Source organism: Pelophylax lessonae (genome assembly GCF_965119305.1).
Source record: "Pelophylax lessonae genome assembly, chromosome: 5".
Classification (NCBI taxonomy): domain Eukaryota; kingdom Metazoa; phylum Chordata; class Amphibia; order Anura; family Ranidae; genus Pelophylax; species Pelophylax lessonae.
Genome location: NC_138772.1, coordinates 544,588,837 through 544,608,766, shown reverse-complemented (window position 1 = coordinate 544,608,766; position 19,930 = coordinate 544,588,837). Strand labels below are relative to the sequence as shown.

Genomic DNA, 19,930 nt, shown 5'->3' with positions numbered 1-19,930 from the left:
CAACATTCTCCACCACCATCGCCAACAAGATTCCCCACCACCATCGCCAACACCAACTCCCACCGGGATTGCCAACAACCCACACCAGCATCGCCAACAACAACCCCCACCACCAACAAAAACTTCCACCACCATCACTAACAACAACCCCTATCAATATCACCAACAACAGCCCCCCACCACCATTGTCAATAATAACTTCCACTACTATCACCAACAACAACCCCCACCACCATCACCAACAACAACCTTCACCACTAACAACCACCATCACCAACTGCAACCTCCACCACCCTCACCAACAACAACCTCTATCAACATCACCAGCAACAACTTCCACCACCATCTCCAACAACAACCCCTATCAACATCACCAACAACAACCTCCACCACCATCTCCAACAACAACCTCCACCACCATTACCAACAACAACCCCCACCACCATCACCTACAGCAACCCCTATCAACAGCACCAAGAACAACCCAAACCACCATCGCTAACAACAACCTTCACCACCAACATCCCCCATCACCAACAACAACCTTTACCACCATCACTAATAAAAATCCCCACCACCATCACTAACAACAATCCCCACCACCATCGCCAACAAAAACCTCCACACCATCACCAACAACAACCTCCACCATTATCACCAACAAAATTCCCCACTACCATCGCCGCCAACAACCCCTACCAGCATCGCCAATAGCAACCTCTACCACCATCACTAACAACAACCCCTATCAACATCACAAAAAATACCCCCCACCACCATTGTCAATAATAACTTCCACTACCATCACCAACAACAGCCCCCAACACCATTGTCAATAATAACCTCCACTACCATCACCAACAACAGCCCCCAACACCATTGTCAATAATAACCTCCACTACCATCACCAACAACAGCCCCCAACACCAACAACAATCTTCACCACCAACAACCACCATCACCAACAGCAACCTCCACCACCTCACCAACAACAACCCCTATTAACGTCACCAGCAACAACCTCCACCACCTTCTCCAAAAACGACCACCATCGCCAACAATAACCCCATCAACATCACCAACAACAATCCCCAGCACCATCAACACCAACAACCCCCACCATCATCGCCAGCAACAGCCCCCACCACCATCGCCAACAACAACCCCCACCACCATCACCACCAACAACCCCTATCAATATCACCAACAACACACACCACCATCACCAACAAAACCCCCCACCACCAGCAACTCCATCGACATCACCAACAACATCCCCCACCACCATTGCCAACAACAACCCCCACCATCGTCACCAACAGCAACCACTATCAACAGCACCAACAACAACCCCCTCCACCATTGCCAACAACAACCTTCACCACCAACAACCCCCATTCACCAAAACACACAACCTTCACCACCATCACTATCACCAACAAAAACCTCCACACAATCACCAACTAAAAAACCTCCACACCATCACCAACAACAACCCCCACCATTATTCTCCACCACCATCGCCAACAAGATTCCCCACCACCATCGCCAACAACAACTCCCACTGGGATCGCCAACAACCGTCACCAGCATCGCCAACAACTCCCACCAGCAACAAAAACCTCCACCACCATCACTAACAACAACCCCTATCAACATCACCAACAACAGCCCCCCACCACCATTGTCAATAATAACTTCCACTACCATCACCAACAACCCCCACCACCATCACCAACAATAACCTTCACCACTAACAACCACCATCACTAACTGCAACCTCCACCACCCTCACCAACAACAACCCCTATCAACATCACCAGCAACAACCTCCACCACCATCTCCAACAACAACCTCCACCACCATCTCCAACAACAACCTCCACCACCATCACCAACAACAACCCCCACCACCATCACCAACAACAACCCCCACCACCATCACCAACAACAACCCCCACCACCATCACTAACAGCAACCCCTATCAACAGCACCAAGAACAACCCAAACCACCATCGCCAACAACAACCTTCAATACCAACAACCCCCATCACCAACAACAACCTTCACCATCATCACTAATAACAATCCCCACCACCATCACCAACAAAAACCTCCACACCATCGCCAACAAAAATCTCCACACCATCACCAACAACAACCCCCCACCATTATCACCAACAACAACCCCACTACCATAGCCAACAAGATTCCCCACCAGGATCGCCGCCAACAACCCCCACCAGCATCGCCAATAACAACCTCCTCCACCACCATCACTAGCAACAACCCCTATCAACATCACAAACAACACCCCCTCCACCATTGTCAATAATAACCTCCACTACCATCACCAACAACAACCCCCAACACCAACAACAATCTTCATCACCAACAACAGCAACCTCCACCACCTCACCAACAACAACCCCTATCAACATCACCAACAACAACCCCTATCAACATCACCAACAACCACCCCTATCAACATCACCAGCAACAACCACCATCGCCAACAATAACTCCATCAACATCACCAACAACAATCCCCAGCACCATCAACACCAACAACCCCCACCATTATCGCCAGAAACAACCCCCACCACCATCGCCAACAACCCCCACCACCATCTCCAACAACAACAACAACAACCACCATCTCCAACAACAACCCCCACCATCATCTCCAACAACAACCTCCACCACCATCGCCAACAACAACAACCCCCTCCATCATCTCCAACAACAACAATCCCCACCATTATCTCCGAACAACAACCCCCACTACCATCTCCAACAACAACAACCCCCACCACCATCTCCAACAACAACAACTTTCACCACGATCGCCAACAACAACCACCGCCACGATCGCCAACAACAGCCCCTCAGTCACACACTATTATTATACATTTATATACTGTAGCTCTGACATATACCGCAGTGCTGCATGGAGATCGGTGATCATTTACTGGAAGCATCATAGCTCATACATGTATATTCTCAACCCCATTTTTCTGCTTTTGTTATCTCTCATTGTATAAAGCCTGAACAAGGGATCTGAGGCATCCTGAAATCTAACATATGTAATAATATAATTCAGGCAATAAAAGGAATCACATAAACTCCAAACTGTTTGCATTAATCAATGGCCAACGCTGTACTACTACTTCTTCTCTGATTCTGATGCTGACCACCAGGGGGCACTATAGTATTGCAGTCGCTCATTCTTTAGTTGGTGTAGGGAGGATTTTGGTTAGGTTTGGTTCATAGCGAGCCCTGATATAGAGGACCTGTCTCTGGGGTGGTGATTGGGCCACAATAATAAAGAGGACCTGTCTCCGGGGCGGTAAATGGACCACATTAAAAAGAGGACCTGTCTCCAGTCTGGTGATTGGGCCACATTAATAAAGAGGACCTGTCTCTGGGGTGGTGATTGGGCCACATTAATAAAGAGGACCTGTCTCCGGGATGGTGATTGGGCCACATTAATGAGGAGGACCTGTCTCCGGGGTGGTGATTGGGCCACATTAATAAAGAGGACCTGTCTCCAGGCTGGTGATTGGGCCTCTTATTAAAGAGGACCTGTCTCCGGGGTGGTGATTGGGCAACATTAATAAAGAGGACCTGTCTCCAGTATGGCAATTGGGCCAAATTAGGGCCATATTAAAAAAAGAGGATCTGTCTCCAGGCTGGTGATTGGGCCACATTAATAAAGAGGACCTGTCTCTGGGGTGGTGATTGGGCCACATTAATAAAGAGTACCTGTCTCTGGAGTGGTGATTGGACCACATTAATAAAGAGGATCTGTCTCTGGGGTGCTGATTGGGCCACATTAATAAAGAGGACCTGTCTCTGGGGTGGTGGTTGGGCCACATTAATGAGGAGGACCTGTCTCCTGGATGGTGATTGGGCCACATTAATAAACAGGACCTGTCTCTGGGGTGGTGATTGGGCCACATGAATGAGGAGGACCTGTCTCCGGGATGGTGATTGGGCCACATTAATAAAGAGGACCTGTCTCCAGGGTGGTGATTGGGCCACATTAATAAAGAGGACCTGTCTCCAGGCTGGTGATTGGGCCACATTATTAAAGAGGACCTGTCTCCGGGATAGTGATTGGGCCACATTAATGAGGAGGACCTGTCTCCTGGATGGTGCTTGGGCCACATTAATAAACAGGACCTGTCTCTGGGGTGGTGATTGGGCCACATGAATGAGGAGGACCTGTCTCCGGGGGGGTTATTGGGCCACTTTAATAAAGAGGACCTGTCTCTGGGGTGGTGATTGGGCCACATTAAAAAAGAGGACCTGTCTCTAGTATGGCAATTGGGCCAAATTAGGGCCACAATAAAAAAGAGGATCTGTCTCTAGGCTGGTGATTTGGCCACATTAATAAAGAGGACCTGTCTCTGGAGTGGTGATTGGACCACATTAATAAAGAGGATCTGTCTTCCGGGGTGGTGATTGGGTCAAATTAATAAAGCGGACCTGTCTCCAACATGGTGATTGGACCACACTGATTATGCGGGCCTGTCTTCAGGGTGGTGATTGGGCCACATTGACCTTCCTGTCCATGTTCTGCCATTCCAGTCTGGAGGTGGTACTGGAGGAGGGTTAAGCCATAGCACATCTCCTATTCCTATGCATGTCTGGGGCACATGGCGGTCCAATCAATTTCATCACCGCCATACAGCAATCTGACTGTGAGTGACCCCGCCATGCTAGAAGAACTAGGGGTCCATCAGACTGGAAAATCATTGGGCCATTCCTATGGAGCTCCACCTGTAACTTGAGATCATCCATGCACATAAATCAGAGGAGAGTCCCGGCTCCTCCCCCCTCCTCCACCTCTCTGCCGGCCTGGAGAGGAGAATTCTCCATTATTCTCCGAGAAGATGGAACATGTGTTTTCCACAATAAAACTCCGCAGGATCCCTGGGAATTATTAACCCTTTAGTGGGGGGAGCTGAGGAATGTGGGGGCGTGCTGATTATTAACCATTTAATGGCAGAAGCTGGGCAAAATGGGGGTGTGATAACTGTTTTGTGGGGGATTAAAGGAAGACTGGGGGGGGGGTAATTATATACCCTTTAATGGAAGAATCTGAGGAAGTTGGGGATGTGATTATTAACCCTTTGGTGGGAGCAAAGGAAGATGGGGGGGAGGGGTGATTATTAACCCTTTAATGGCAGAATCTGAGGAAGTTGTGGTGCGATTATTCACCTTTTGGTGGTGAGAGCAGAAGAAGATGGGGGGATTGTTAACCCTCTAATGACAAAATCTGAGGAAGTTGGGGTGTGATTATTAACCCTTTGGGAGCAGAAGAAGATGGGGGGGGGGGGGTAATTATTAACCCTTTAATTGCAGAATCTGAGGAAGTTGGGGGTGTGATTATTAACCCTTTGGTGGGAGCAGAAGAAGATGGGGGGGGGTCATTATTAACCCTTTAATGGCAAAATCTGAGAAAGTTGGGGGTGTGATTGTTAACCCTTTAGTGGGGGAGCAAAGGAAGATGGGGGGGTTAATAACCCTTTAATGGCAGAATCTGAGGAAGTTGGGGTGCGATTATTCACCTTTTGGTGGTGAGAGCAGAAGAAGATGGGGGGATTGTTAACCCTCTAATGACAAAATCTGAGGAAGTTGGGGTGTGATTATTAACCCTTTGGTGGGAGCAGAAGAAGATGGGGGGTAATTATTAACCCTATAATGGCAGAATCTGAGGAAGTTGGGGTGTGATTGTTAACCCTTTAGTGGGGGAGCAAAGGAAGATGGGGGGGGGGGTGATTAATAAACCTTTAATGGCAGAAACTGAGGAAGTTGGGGATGTGATTATTAACCCTTTGGTGGGAGCAGAAGAAGATGGGGGGGGGGGGTCATTATTAACCCTTTAATGGCAAAATCTGAGAAAGTTGGGGGTGTGATTGTTAACCCTTTAGTGGGGGAGCAAAGGAAGATTGGGGGGGGGTTAATAACCCTTTGGTGGGAGCAGAAGAAGATGGGGGGGTAAAAACCTTTTAATGGCAGAATCTGAGGAAGTTGGGGTGTGATTAGTAACCCTTTGGTTGGAGCAGAAGAAGATGTGGGGGGGGGTAAAAACCCTTTAATGGCAGAAACCGAAAAAGTTGGAGTGTGATTATTAACCCTTTGGTGGTGGGAGCAGAGGACATTGAGGGCTGTGATTATTAACTATTTAATGGTGGGGGCAGAGGAAGTTGGCGTGTGATTAATTGTTGAGAGGAGGGAGCAGAGGAATTGGGGGGGGGGGGGTGATTATTAACCCTTTACTTGGGGTATGAGTGTTGCATTGTGTTGTTGAAGTTTGTGTGGCTCCCTAGACTCGGGAGGAGGGTGATGAAAACTTTCCTGTATGGAGCAGACAATGCTCGGGGCCCCCGGAGACACGCTGAGTTATTCACTTGGGATGAAAAGGACGGGCAGAGCTCATTCTGCATGCAAAGTGATCCTTGAAGAGACAAGTTCGCTGTGTGCACTGTGTATAAAACCATCTACATTTTTTTTTTTTTTTTTTAGAAAATGTTTTTACTTTTTTCATCATTTTTTCTTATCAGTGCTGCTGATCTCCTGTGACCTCTTTGCAGCCACTTTACGTCTAACCCCATGCCCAGTAACAGGTGCATGTGATCGGACCAACGTCCTGGCGGCGACAATACCATAACAGGCTCATTCAGTGCCCGTTAGTATGGTCTCTTGTGCCTATGTGAGCGGGTGACAACACAGGCACACATTTGGGAGACAGAGACAGAGTGTTGTCACCCTAACAGGAAGTACCTGAACAAGGAACCTTCAGGGAAGGATCACCATTAATCAAATTATATATATATGTTATTATGTAATGAATGTAGTATTATGTTATATATTATACAAACACCTGTTTACATTGTATCTCCATAGATGGGTCGTTATCTTGTCCTTGGGGCCCCATTGGAGCACTAAGCAGGATGGGGTCACCTGTGGCAGCTCAGCAGCAAAGGGTCCCTGGAACATCACACTCAGCACAATTCACACAGCCAACACACCAGAATAAGAGCTCATGCATACTGGACATTATAAAAACACCAGTAGCTTTGTGGCGTTTTCTAGCTTTGGCGTTTTTTGGCGTTTTTAGCTAAAAATCACCTCTCTGCTATTTTAGTAACTCTGACTTTCCCACAAAGCAATGCTTCCTAGAATTGCATGGCATGGGTGTTCACACCCATGCGATAAGATTTAGGTGTCGGGGAAAAAAGGGTCCTGCAACATTTTGGTGTTCCCCGCATCAAAATTGTATCGCATGGGTATAAACACCCACACAATGCGATTCTGTCAAGCTCACTGCAATCTGTTTCAGGGTGTCATTCACGGAATATTAAGCCCCCGTTCACATTGGGCAGATCTGACATGTCAAATCGCATGCCAAATCAGAGCCCATTGCCGGCAGCGTCGCTGTCCGAATTGGTGCAACCCTGACTTTGCGGCGCCGCACCGATTCCCAAAAGTAGTTTCTGCTCTACTTTTGGCGACTTCAGGGCGATTTCAATAGACCTCTGTGCATGAACCCGTACAGATGTCTGCAGGGGCAGACTGGCAACTTTCGGCCCAGGGGGCAAGTACAAACCAGAGGCCCATGGTACAGCGACTCAGCCCCCCTCCCACTCTCCCTCTTCCCGGCCTCCTCCTGACCCCCATTCCAGGCTGAAGCTCTACTCTAGGTACTCTCTACTCACTGGCTGAATCCGGGTTCCCAAACTGGCCAGCAGGGGGTGGTTGGGGGGAGCTGGGACAGCTCTGTTGGGGCTGGCCAGGGGAGGAGAGTCTCCAGTGGGGCATGGAACCGACCTCTGCTCAGACACAGTTTACACCATCCATGCTGGGGAGGGAGGACTGCGCTCTGTCCTTGTCTTCATCCCGCACTCAGTGCGTCAGTGGCAGAGACTTCTCTCCACCAGGAATCCTTTAGGTATGCCTGTGGCAGAAGCGGTGCAGCCTTTTTACAAGACATCAGAGCGGCCCGGGGGGCAATTGCCCCCCTGCCCCCTGGCCCAGTCCTCCCCTGGATGTCTGTCAAATCGCCCCCGAAGTCGCACTGACATGCGAGTTTGAAATCTTGCGCGTTCAGCTGAATGATTTCCAACCCGCCCTCAGTGTGAACCCGGTGCCGTTGCCAGCAATAGGTTCCGATTTTACATGCGATTCGACATTGCAAATCGCATGCCAAATCGGCACAAAGTCAACAGGGGCTTCATGTTCCCTGAACGATACCCCGAAACAGATTGCAAAATAAAGTGCGCTTGCCAGAATTGCATCGCATGGCTGTTCACAGATGTACAGAGAAATTTTATTTAGCAGATTCAGCGCGGCGCCATTTATTGTTATTGGCACCTCCACGCATCTACAAACACGCATTTTTGCATGGTGTCGCAGGAGCCGGCGCAGTGCGTTTTCAGAACAGAGTCAGGGAATTTCTTTTTCGCGTTTATAATAAATGGGCTGGCTTACACGCGGTGCACGGGAAACTCGTGAAAAATCCGCGGTAACACGCCTGCGTTTAGTTGCGCCTGTGGATGTGAGCCAAGCCGAATATATATTAAGGATTTTAAAAAGTTTTTTTAGATTTTTAATCCTAAAGCCCCGTACACACGTACCGATCTTTGGCCGAACGATCGGCCGTCTTTTGTCCGGTGCTGTCGTGTCGGTTGAAAAGTGCAAAAGACTGCACAAGAATTTTGTCCGCCGACTACAGCCGACTGTAGAAGTGATGTCATGTGATGGTTAACTTTCCTTGTCTTTTTTCTTTTCTGAGCATGCCCAGTCTTGCAAATCTGCTGTCTGTCGGCCGAATTCTGTACTGACTGGCGAACAATCTGCTGCTCTGGTGTCGGCCAACAAAAATTTTAATGCTTGCACTACAGATTCTTTTCCGCCGAAAGTGCGCTGTCGGCTGTCGGAAGCATCATACTAACAAGCCGAAAATCGGCCGATCGTTCGTCAGCCGAAGCTTTTCGGCCTACAATCTGCACGTGTGTACGGGCCTTAACAGGTGATATTACTGACCCATGGGGCTCCGCTGTGTGACGAGCTCTGATTGGTCCTCTCAGCGTTGATGACTGAGCTGGCAGGACGCGGAGTTCTCATAACGATAACAGAAAAGGGCGATCCTTTTCCCTCCGTACAGTAAACAGGAATCATGTCAGAGATACAATCACATTCATTCCATGATTTGTTACATTGTTATCATCCATCACCATGCCAGTGATGAGAGGAAACATTTCTAGCTGTAGATCTGTCCTTAGATTTCCCATGTGTTACTTTTGGGGTGGAGTAAATGGCTAAAACACCTGTCAAATTTTTTTTTTCTTAACCATCTGTGTTCCCTTCACTTCTTGTCCCAGTGACACAACAGGAAATAGGAGAATATCCCCTCTTTGTTGTCACGGTAACAAGTGTCCCCATTGCAATATTTCCTCTCTGTTCCTGCTTCGGTGACAACTGAAACTTGCGGTTTTCCAAACACTTTCTGTCTGAAAAATGTTTGATAGGAAGATTTAGTCCCCTTTCACACTTATGCGACCTAAAAGTCGCACAATTTTGCCGCGACTTAAAGCAATGCCGGTGTAATCTGGAGGTCTATGGACCTCAAAACGCATCAAAGTTGGACCAAAGTAGTGCAGGGACTTTGAAGTTGCACAGATATGAAAGGTACTCATTAGAAATCATAGGGGTACGACTTGTCATGTGACTTTGCAGTCCCAAGTCGCAGGACAAGTCTCACAAGTGTGAAAGGTGCCTTAGAGTGGACAGAATGTGATAAAAGAAGATGAAGGGGAATGTTGCCTTATAGCAGTGCAATATATGAATCCTGTATAATAATAATAATAATAATACAGAGGTGAAACCATTTTCTGTAAAATATTGATTTTGATCTTTTATAAAAGCCCCCGTGGGTCCTTGGATTGCTAGCTCTAGGGGTCAGGATACATCATGTTGTGGATGGGTAATGCAGTGTCCCCCGGTGGCGGTGTGTGGTCGTGCAGTGCAGTGCGGTGGCGTTGTGTAGAGGCGCTGAGCTGTGAAGGTTGTTGGTTTTCTCATGGTGGGGGGGTCCCAGTGCTGGGATTAGGGGGGGGGGGGGTTGATGTCAGAGGATATTAGTGAGGAGAGACATTTCTCACTGAACTGTAACATTACATAACATCCCTTCCGCCATCAGATTCCACCCCGCCGCTCCCCCACCTTGTGTGGGCCAGAAATCGCTGCCCCCACCCAAACACAGAATTCACCCCCCCCCCTCCCCCACACACACCTCTTCTAAAGGGGTCAGCTTTATTCTTTCTGCCTGGAATACACCCCACATTCCTGACCCCCGGAATACACCCCACATTCCTGACCCCCGGAATACACCCCACATTCCTAACCCCGGAATACACCTCACATTCCTAACCCCTGGAATACACCCCACATTCCTAACCCCTGGAATACACCCCACATTCCTGTCCCTGGAATACACCCCACATTCCTGACCCCCGGAATACACCCCACATTCCTAACCCCCAAAATACACCCCACATTCCTAACCCCTGGAATACACCCCACACTCCTAACCCCCGGAATACAACCCACATTCCTGACCCCGGAATGCACCCCACATTCCTAACCCCCAGAATACACCCCACATTCCTAACCCCCAGAATACACCCCACATTCCTGACCCCCGGAATACACCCCACATTCCTGTCCCCGGAATACACCCCACATTCCTAACCCCCGGAATACACCCCACATTCCTAACCCCGGAATACACCCCACATTCCTGACCCTCGGAATACACCTCACATTCCTGTCCCCGGAATACACCCCACATTCCTGACCCCCGGAATACACCCCACATTCCTGACCCCCGGAATACACCCCACATTCCTAACCCCGGAATACACCCCACATTCCTAACCCCGGAATACACCTCACATTCCTAACCCCGGAATACACCTCACATTCCTAACCCCGGAATACACCTCACATTCCTAACCCCTGGAATACACCCCACATTCCTAACCCCTGGAATACACCCCACATTCCTGTCCCTGGAATACACCCCACATTCCTGACCCCCGGAATACACCCCACATTCCTGACCCCCGGAATACACCCCACATTCCTAACCCCGGAATACACCTCACATTCCTAACCCCTGGAATACACCCCACATTCCTAACCCCCAGAATACACCCCACATTCCTGTCCCCGGAATACACCCCACATTCCTAACCCCCGGAATACACACCGCATTCCTAACCCCGGAATACACCTCACATTCCTAACCCCGGAATACACCTCACATTCCTAACCCCGGAATACACCCCACATTCCTAACCCCGGAATACACCCCACATTCCTGACCCCCAGAATACACCCCACATTCCTGACCCCGGAATACACCCCACATTCCTGACCCCCGGAATACACCTCACATTCCTAACCCTGGAATACACCTCACATTCCTAACCCCGGAATACACCCCACATTCCTGACCCCCGGAATACACCCCACATTCCTGACCCCCGGAATACACCCCACATTCCTAACCCCGGAATACACCTCACATTCCTAACCCCGGAATACACCTCACATTCCTAACCCCGAAATACACCTCACATTTCTAACTCCGGAATACACCCCACATTCCTAACCCCGGAATACACCCCACATTCCTAACCCCCGGAGTACACCCCACATTCCTAACCCCCGGAGTACACCCCACATTCCTAACCCCGGAATACACCCCACATTCCCAACCCCCAGAATACACCCCACATCCCTAAATCTATGAACATACCCCACATTCTCGACCCCTCCTTATACATCCCACAATCCCAACCCCTAGAATACACCCCACATTTACAATCCCAGAAATAACCTCCACATTCCCATTCTTCAGAATACACCCCACAGTCCTACTACCTGAGATACACCACACAATACCAACCCCCAGAATACATCCTACATTCCTACTGCCCCAGATACATCCCACATATCCTCCAACTGACATACACCCCACTTTCCTGCTGCCTGGAATACACCCTACGTTCCCATTGACTGGAATACACCCCAAATTTCCACCAACCAGAATACACCCCACATTCCCTCTGCCTGCAATACACCCCACATTGCCACCACTGGGGATACACCCCACATTGCCACCACTGGGGATACACCCCACATTGCCACCAACTGGGGATACACCCCACATTGCCACCACTGGGGATACACCCCACATTGCCACCAACTGGGGATACACCCCACATTGCCACCAATTGGGGATACACCCCACATTGCCACCAACTGGGGATACACCCCACATTGCCACCACTGGGAATACACCCCACATTGCCACCACTGGGAATACACCCCACATTCCTAGTACCCACGCCACATTCCCACTGCCTGGAATACACCCCACATTACCACCACTGTGAATGTTTTTTTCGTCAGGATGCCTTACAGGATAAAAAGTCACATTTTTGAGCAATGACATCCAAAAAGAGTTTCGGACATATGCTTGGTGCAATAGGATAGGGTGAGGGGCACAGCTTTACATGATGCTATGGAGAAAAGGATGAAGAGCACAGCTTTACCTGGTGATATAGAGAAAATGATGAAGGGCACAGCCTTATCTGGTGATATAGAGAAAAATGCTCTCCCCTCCCTCCCCCATAGAATTGGGGACATTTCGGGGGCGGGGTGTAATATGAAGGGGGCGGTGCTCAGTAAATTAAGCTTTTTAGAAATGAGATATTTCAGGCGGAGTTCCTGCAGTCTGGCGGAGAGGCTCTGCGGAATATTCTGCATGGGGACCAATCACAGGTAATGATAGTGAGATGTGTGCCAGCACTGTGTAGTATTGCAGCTGTCAGGGGCTCAGTGCCAGCACTGTACCCTGCAGAGGGCTCTGAGGACACTGCACAGGCCAGAGACTCAGGATGACACAGCAGGGAGCACACTGAGCCTGCAGACCGCCCCCCCCCCCCCAATATACTGCAGACTATCAGCTCTTAGACTGACACTCAGCTCACCCCTATCCCCATCAGATCTAGCACCCCCCACCCCACCTACTAGAGCATGCAACCCCAACCTTATTCCTGCCCACTAGATCATGCAACCCCATCAGATCCCACATGTCCTGACCCCCCCCCCCCCAACACACTACATAGAATATGCAACCCCATGAACCCCATTACATCCAGCACCACCCATACCAGATTCCACAACCCCATCAGATCCTACAACCCCCCCTTTCACCAGATGCTTCAGCCTCATCAGATCCGGCGCCCCTCCTCCATTTAGATCCTGCAACCCCATCCGATCCAGCACACCCCTTCTTCCTAGATCCTGTAGACCCCCTCCATCCAGATCCTCCAACTCCATCAGATCCAGCAACGCCCTCACTAAACCCTACACACCCCCCACTAGATCCTGTAACCCCCTGCATCAAATCTAACACTCTTTCCCCACACCAGATTCTGCAACCCCATCAGATCCAGCGCGTCACCCACCAGATCCTTCACCCCCCCCCATCAAATTAAGCACAGTATGCCCCCTCCTCCCCTCAGCAGATCTTGCACCCTCTTGCATTAGCATCTGCTACCCCATCAGATCAAGCAAACCCCAATAGATCCTGGCCCTCCCCCCATCCCTACTACTACCACCACATTTTGCCACCCCTTCAGATTCAGCACAGTATGCCCCCCAGGTCCCCCCCCCCCCTTTGCATTAGCATCTGCTACCCTATCAGATCCAGCAATGCCCTCACTAAACCCTACACACCCCCACTAGATCCTGTAACCCCCTGCATCAAATCTAGCACACTTTCCCCACAACAGATTCTGAACCCCATCAGATCCAGAAAATCACCCACTAGATCCTTCATTCCCCCTCCCCCTTCATTAGCCCCATTCAGTTCTGCAACCCCAATCAGACCCAGCTAACCCCCAATGGATCCTGCCCCCACCTCTACCACCATTTCCTGCCGCCCCATCAGATTCAGCACAGCCCCCCACAACCACCACAGCAGATCTTGCACCCCCTTGCATTAGTGTCTGCTACCCTATCAGAGCCAGCAAACCCCCAATAGATCCTGCCCCCATCCCTACCACTACACCCCATGAGATCCAGCAAACCCTGCAGTAGATCCTGCCCCCCATCCCTACCATTACCACCATATCCTGCCACCCCATCAAACTCAGCACAGTATGCCCCCCAGCAGATCTTGCACCCTCTTGCATTAGCATCTGCTACCCTATCAGATCCAGCAAACCCCCAATAGATCCTGCCCCTCCCCCCCATCCCTACTACTACCCTCATATCCAGCCACCCCATCAGACAGCAGATCTTGCACCCCTTTGCATTAGCATCTGCTACCCTATCAGATCCAGCGAACCCCCAGAAGATCCTGCCCCCTATCCCTACAATTACCACTATATCCTGCCACTCTATCAAATTCAGCACAGTATGCCCCCCCCCCCCTGCAGATCTTGCACCCTCTTGCATTAGCACCTTCTACCCCATCAGATCCAGCAAACCCCCAATAGTTCCTGCCCCCCCCCCAATCCCTACCACATACCCTGCCACCCTATCAGATTCAGCACAGTATGCAACCCACAGCAGATCTTGCACCCCTTGCATTAGCATCTGCTACCCCATCAGATCCAGCAGCCCCCTCATCACCACCTGATCCTGCAATCCCATCCTTACCAGATTAAATCTAGCAGCCCTCCAGGTCAACAGCAGGTCAACACCGCCTCACCATATCATTCCACCCCATAAGACCCAGCAACACCCCCAGCAGATCTAACACCCTCTCATAGTAGCCTGCTACCCCATCAGATCCAGCAATCCCTTTCCCCTCCCCCCAATCCAGCATCTACCCTCATAAGCCCAGTTACTACTGCAACATCATTACATCCATCTTACCATCCCACTAGATTCTCCATCTGCAACCATATCAGTTTCTGCACCCCCCCCTTCCTCAAGATCCTGCAACCCCATCAGATCCAGGAACTACCCTGCCCCCTCCAATCAGATTCTGTATTGTACCACTGAATCCTGCACCTCCAGACAGATCCCATTACTTTACTAGATCCTACAACAACCCCCCCCCCCCCCCCACCACCAGATCCTGCTGCAAACATACCATGCTGTATCATATAAAATCCTGCGGCTGCACCATGTGCCCTGGAATCTTCATCTCTATTACAAATAACTATAATCCCCCCATCCCCCCCCCCATGGTGTATATTATAATACAGGATTTATAATGCGCCAACAGTGTGTGCAGCGCTTTACAACAGGAGGCCAGACAGTACAGGTACAATACAATGTAATACAATATGAATCAGATATATATGTAATCCTGCAACTCTGTGCTTTTACCATACTGCACTATGCAACATTGCACCCCCACAGTCAGAACCCCCCCCCCCCCCCCAAAGTTTGGTCTGGGCAGTACAGGGTCAATGGTGTGATTGCTCAGTGGGCAATGCAGGGTTATTGTTCGTCTGAGTGGGCGGTGCAGGGTTAATGTGAGTGGGCAGTGCAGGGTTAATGTTGGTGTGATTGATCAATGGGCAGTGCAGGGTTAATGTGGGTGTGATTGTTCAGTGGGCAGTGCAGGGTTAATGTGGGTGTGATTGATCAGTGGGCAGTGCAGGGTTAATGTGGGTGTGATTGATCAGTGGGCAGTGCAGGGTTAATGTGGGTGTGATCAGTGGGCAGTGCAGGGTTAATGTGGGTGTGACTGATCAGTGGTCAGTCCAGGGTTAATGTGGGTGTGATCAGTGGGCAGTGCAGGGTTATGTGGGTGTGATTGATCAGTGGTCAGTCCAGGGTTAATGTGGGTGTGATCAGTGGGCAGTGCAGGGTTAACGTGGGTGTGATCAGTGGGCAGTGCAGGGTTAATGTGGGTGTGATTGATCAGTGGGCAGTCCAGGGTTAATGTGGGTGTGATTGGTCAGTGGGCAGTGCAGGGTTAATGTGGGTGTGATTGGTAAGTGGGCAGTCCAGGGTTAATGTTAATGTGATTGGTAAGTGGGCAGTCCAGGGTTAATGTGGGTGTGATTGATCAGTGGGCAGTGCAGGGTTAATGTTAATGTGATTGATCAGTGGTCAGTGCAGGGTTAATGTGGGTGTGATTGATCAGTGGGCAGTGCAGGGTTAATGTGGGTGTGATTGCTCAGTAGGCAATGCAGGGTTAATGTGGGTGTGATTGATCAGTGGGTAGTGCAGGGTTAATGTGGGTGTGATCAGTGGGCAGTGCAGGGTTAATGTCAATGTGATTGATCAGTGGGAAGTCCAGGGTTAATGTGGGTGTGATTGGTCAGTGGGCAGTGCAGGGTTAATGTTGGTGTGATTGATCAGTGGGCAGTGCAGGGTTAATGTGGGTGTGATTGATCAGTGGGCAGTGCAGGGTTAATGTGGGTGTGATTGATCAGTGGGAAGTCCAGGGTTAATGTGGATGTGATTGCTCAGTGGGCAGTGCAGGGTTAATGTAGGTGTGATTGATCAGTGGACAGTGCAGGGTTAATGTGGATGTGATTAGTGGGCAGTGCAGGGTTAATGTGGATGTGATTGCTCAGTGGGCAGTGCAGGGTTAATGTAGGTGTGATTGATCAGTGGGCAGTGCAGGGTTAATGTGGGTGTGATTGATTAGTGGACAGTGCAGGGTTAATGTGGGTGTGATTGATCAGTGGGCAGTGCAGGGTTAATGTAGGTGTGATTGATCAGTGGACAGTGCAGGGTTAATGTGGGTGTGATTAGTGGGCAGTGCAGGGTTAATGTGGGTGTGATTGATCAGTGGGCAGTGCAGGGTTAATGTGGGTGTGATTGATCAGTGGGCAGTGCAGGGTTAATGTGGGCGTGGCTGTCCCTGGCAGTGGTGCTGCATTGTGACTGATGAATGGAGCCTCTCCTCTCCTCCCAGCATTGCTATCTGCAGAGAGAACAGAGCAGACTGACTTCAGCACTGCAGCATGGATTCCTGCAGGTCCATCCAGCATGAGATCACCTCCCTGAAAGGTAGGTCACCCCCCACTGTGCATGCTGGGATTTGTAGTCCTTCACCTGTGCTGGCAGGGAGAGGGTTAATCCGTATGGGTCTGCTGTGCATTGCAGCATCCTGCATCATTCCCAGAACTCTGCAGATACAATTCTGATTTCTGGGGAACAGTATTTTGGATGCACTGCAGACTTCCTGCGACAGTTTATAGGACGGGGTGTCAGTCTGTCCTCCGATGTGCTCAGCTTTGTATTGTACGGGAATGTGGGGGTCCATCCCTGGAAAATGGTTCCCAAACGTGATAACTTTTGGGGTCTGTCCCTGGAATTCTTTCAGAAGTATAACAATTTTGGGGGTCTCATTCCTTGGCTGGCCTACTGTTATAATAATTGGGGGGGGTTCCTGGAAATGGCTCCTAATGGGAACTTGGGGGTCACTATCCCCCCCCCCGTATGTTAATTTGTGGGGGGGTTTCTTTAGAGTTCGCTTTGCAGCAAAAACTTTAGGGGTCCATAGGTGGAAGTGACTCTCTGATATGGGGATTTGGGGTTCTGTAACTGAAAATGGCTCTCGGGTGTGGGAATTTGGGGGTCTTTGGCTGGAAGTGACTCTCTGGTTTAGGAATTTGGGGGTCTGCCCCTGGAAGTGGCTCTTGGGTGTGGGAATTTGGGGGTCTGCCCCTGGAAGTGGCTCTCAGGTGTGGGAATGGGGGGGTCTGTACTGGAAGTGGCTCTCGGGTGTGGGAATTTGGGGGTCTTTGGCTTGAAGTGACTCTCTGGTTTAGGAATTTGGGGGTCTTTGGCTGGAAGTGGCTCTCTGGTGTGGGAATTTGGGGGTCTTTGGCTGGAAGTGACTCAGGAGGACCCTGGGATTTCATATTCCTGGGCTGTCACCCTTTAAGGAATCGGCTCTATGGGAAAGGCGGCCCATTGGCCAATCCCAGGACCTCCAGATTAAATATTTTCTGGTTCACTGACCGCCAACAAATCTGTTCAGGATTTAGCGACTCCTCTTGTCAAAGTGAAAAGATTAGTAGGACAGCCAAGCAATTAGCATTTGCAGAATGAGAGGTCAATACCGGCAGCCTCAGCATTTCTTTCAGGGAAGGTTTCCTTGAAATAAGAACTGTCTGCGTTGCGCATCCACCAGAGTATTGCTGACCGAGGATCCATTACCGATTGTGTAAAATCTGAATCTATTTCAGGGCCCATTTATATCTTTCAGGTTGCAGTAATGTGCACATTGCATGCGTCGCAGTGCCAATTCCCCAACGCATAGCAATGAACCGTAGTGCGCTATGTTGCAAATTTTGTGACAAGTCCGATTTTTCTTTTTGTTGTGTGTGGGATTTTTTTTTTTTGTTTTTTTTATATTCTATTTTTTATTTAATTCATTTTTTTTTTTTATTTCTATATTTTTTTTCTAATTTAGTGTTTTTTTGTATTTTTCTATCTTTTTTTTTTTAATTTCTGTGTATTTTTTTTTCTTGTTTTATTATATTTTTATGTTGTTTAATTTCTGTGTTTTTTTTTTTTTTTTTTTTTTTTTTTTTTTTCTAATTTGTGTTTTTTTGATTTTTTTTTTTGTTTTGTCATTTTCAATTTCTGTGTGTTTTTTTTTTTTCTAATTAGTTTTTAATTATTTTTTTATTTGTTTTGTTGTGTTTTTTTTTCTCTGTATTTTTTTTATTTCTGTGTTTTTTTTTTTTCTAATTTTGTTTTGTGTTTGTATTTTTTTTATTTGTTTTTTCAATTTCTGTTTTTTTTTTGTTTTTATTTTGCTTTGATTTGTTTTTGTTGTGATTTTTGTATTTTATTTGTTTGTTTTTTTATTTGTTTTGTGTTTTTTTAATTGTTTTGTTGTAGATTATTATTATTATTTATTATTATTATTATTTCTGATGTCTTGGTGCATGGACAGTGAATTCTCTTCAATAACACAATGTGCGGTAAACATTCACAATAACACACCACAGAAATGTAAATGGCCCCTAAAGGATCCCTACACTGAAGAAGTGATGTTGTTTTGTCATTGCTGAAAATGCTGGCTGCCTGGCTGACATCATGGCTATCCCTGGAATTCAATTATGAGCTCTTCCTTATGCTTTTTTTCCTGAGCTCCCGGCTTGTTCTTGTCCAGTGACTCGGAGTGCTGGAGCCACACAGCCAGGCATCGAGCATTTTCAGATGTACAGCCAAGGAGGGCTACATATCATTCTCCTCGCATATCTGACTTCCTGTGCTGTGATCGGTTTTCCTGACTCCGATCCATGGGTAGGACATGTTTACAGGGCACCCAGGTACAGGCAGAGCTGTGTACAGTTTTCATGGCTGGTCATATGTCAATGAAGAGATCTGGAAAACATGACCTGTGTCAGTCCTGATGGAATATGGAACATCTGCAGTACCGGGGACTGTTCTATGCCTTTGTTGGCCTCAGATGGCTGATAACAGAAGAGACCTCACACTGGTGGCTAGTAATTCGATTTGCTGTCATAGAAGGATCAGCTCAGGCCGGGAGCTCTTCTACAATTCTATGGCAGATTTCAGTTCCCGTCAGAGTTGGCTGTCTGATCTCTGCTGTGAGTGCCCAGCGTCCCTCCATGCCATGCCGCTCGCTGACTCAGCTGTCTACGCTGCAGCATTACAATGCGGAGTGCCCAGACAGGGAGATGATGTGTCTGATTGTCCCCATCAGAGATTAGACCAGTGCTGGTCAACATGAAACTAGAGGGCTTCGGAGGGCGGCACCGTCAACATGAAACTAGAGGGCTTCGGAGGGCGGCACAGTGGAGGGGCAGTTTCTTCCCTTGTAGTGATTGAGTGTGCTGTATGTAACGCACCTCCTGCCTGAAAATGTTAGTCCTGTATTTGCAACAAACA

General features: G+C 48.9%; 1 protein-coding gene across 7 annotated transcripts in view; it reads left to right on the top strand.

Annotated features, from left to right (window-relative positions):
- The window catches only part of PLEC (plectin), a 392,819-nt gene that overhangs the window by 112,577 nt on the left and 260,312 nt on the right, over nt 1–19,930 (top strand). For 2 of the 7 annotated variants that reach the window (XM_082257382.1, XM_082257380.1), the window contains exon 1: nt 17,008–17,068. The exons of the other annotated variants lie outside the window; for them this stretch is intronic. In XM_082257382.1, the coding sequence (XP_082113508.1) occupies nt 17,023–17,068 (46 nt within the window). In that variant the 5' untranslated portion in view covers nt 17,008–17,022. Of the gene's footprint in view, nt 1–17,007; nt 17,069–19,930 lie in introns of those variants that run through there. 7 annotated transcript variants of the gene reach the window in all.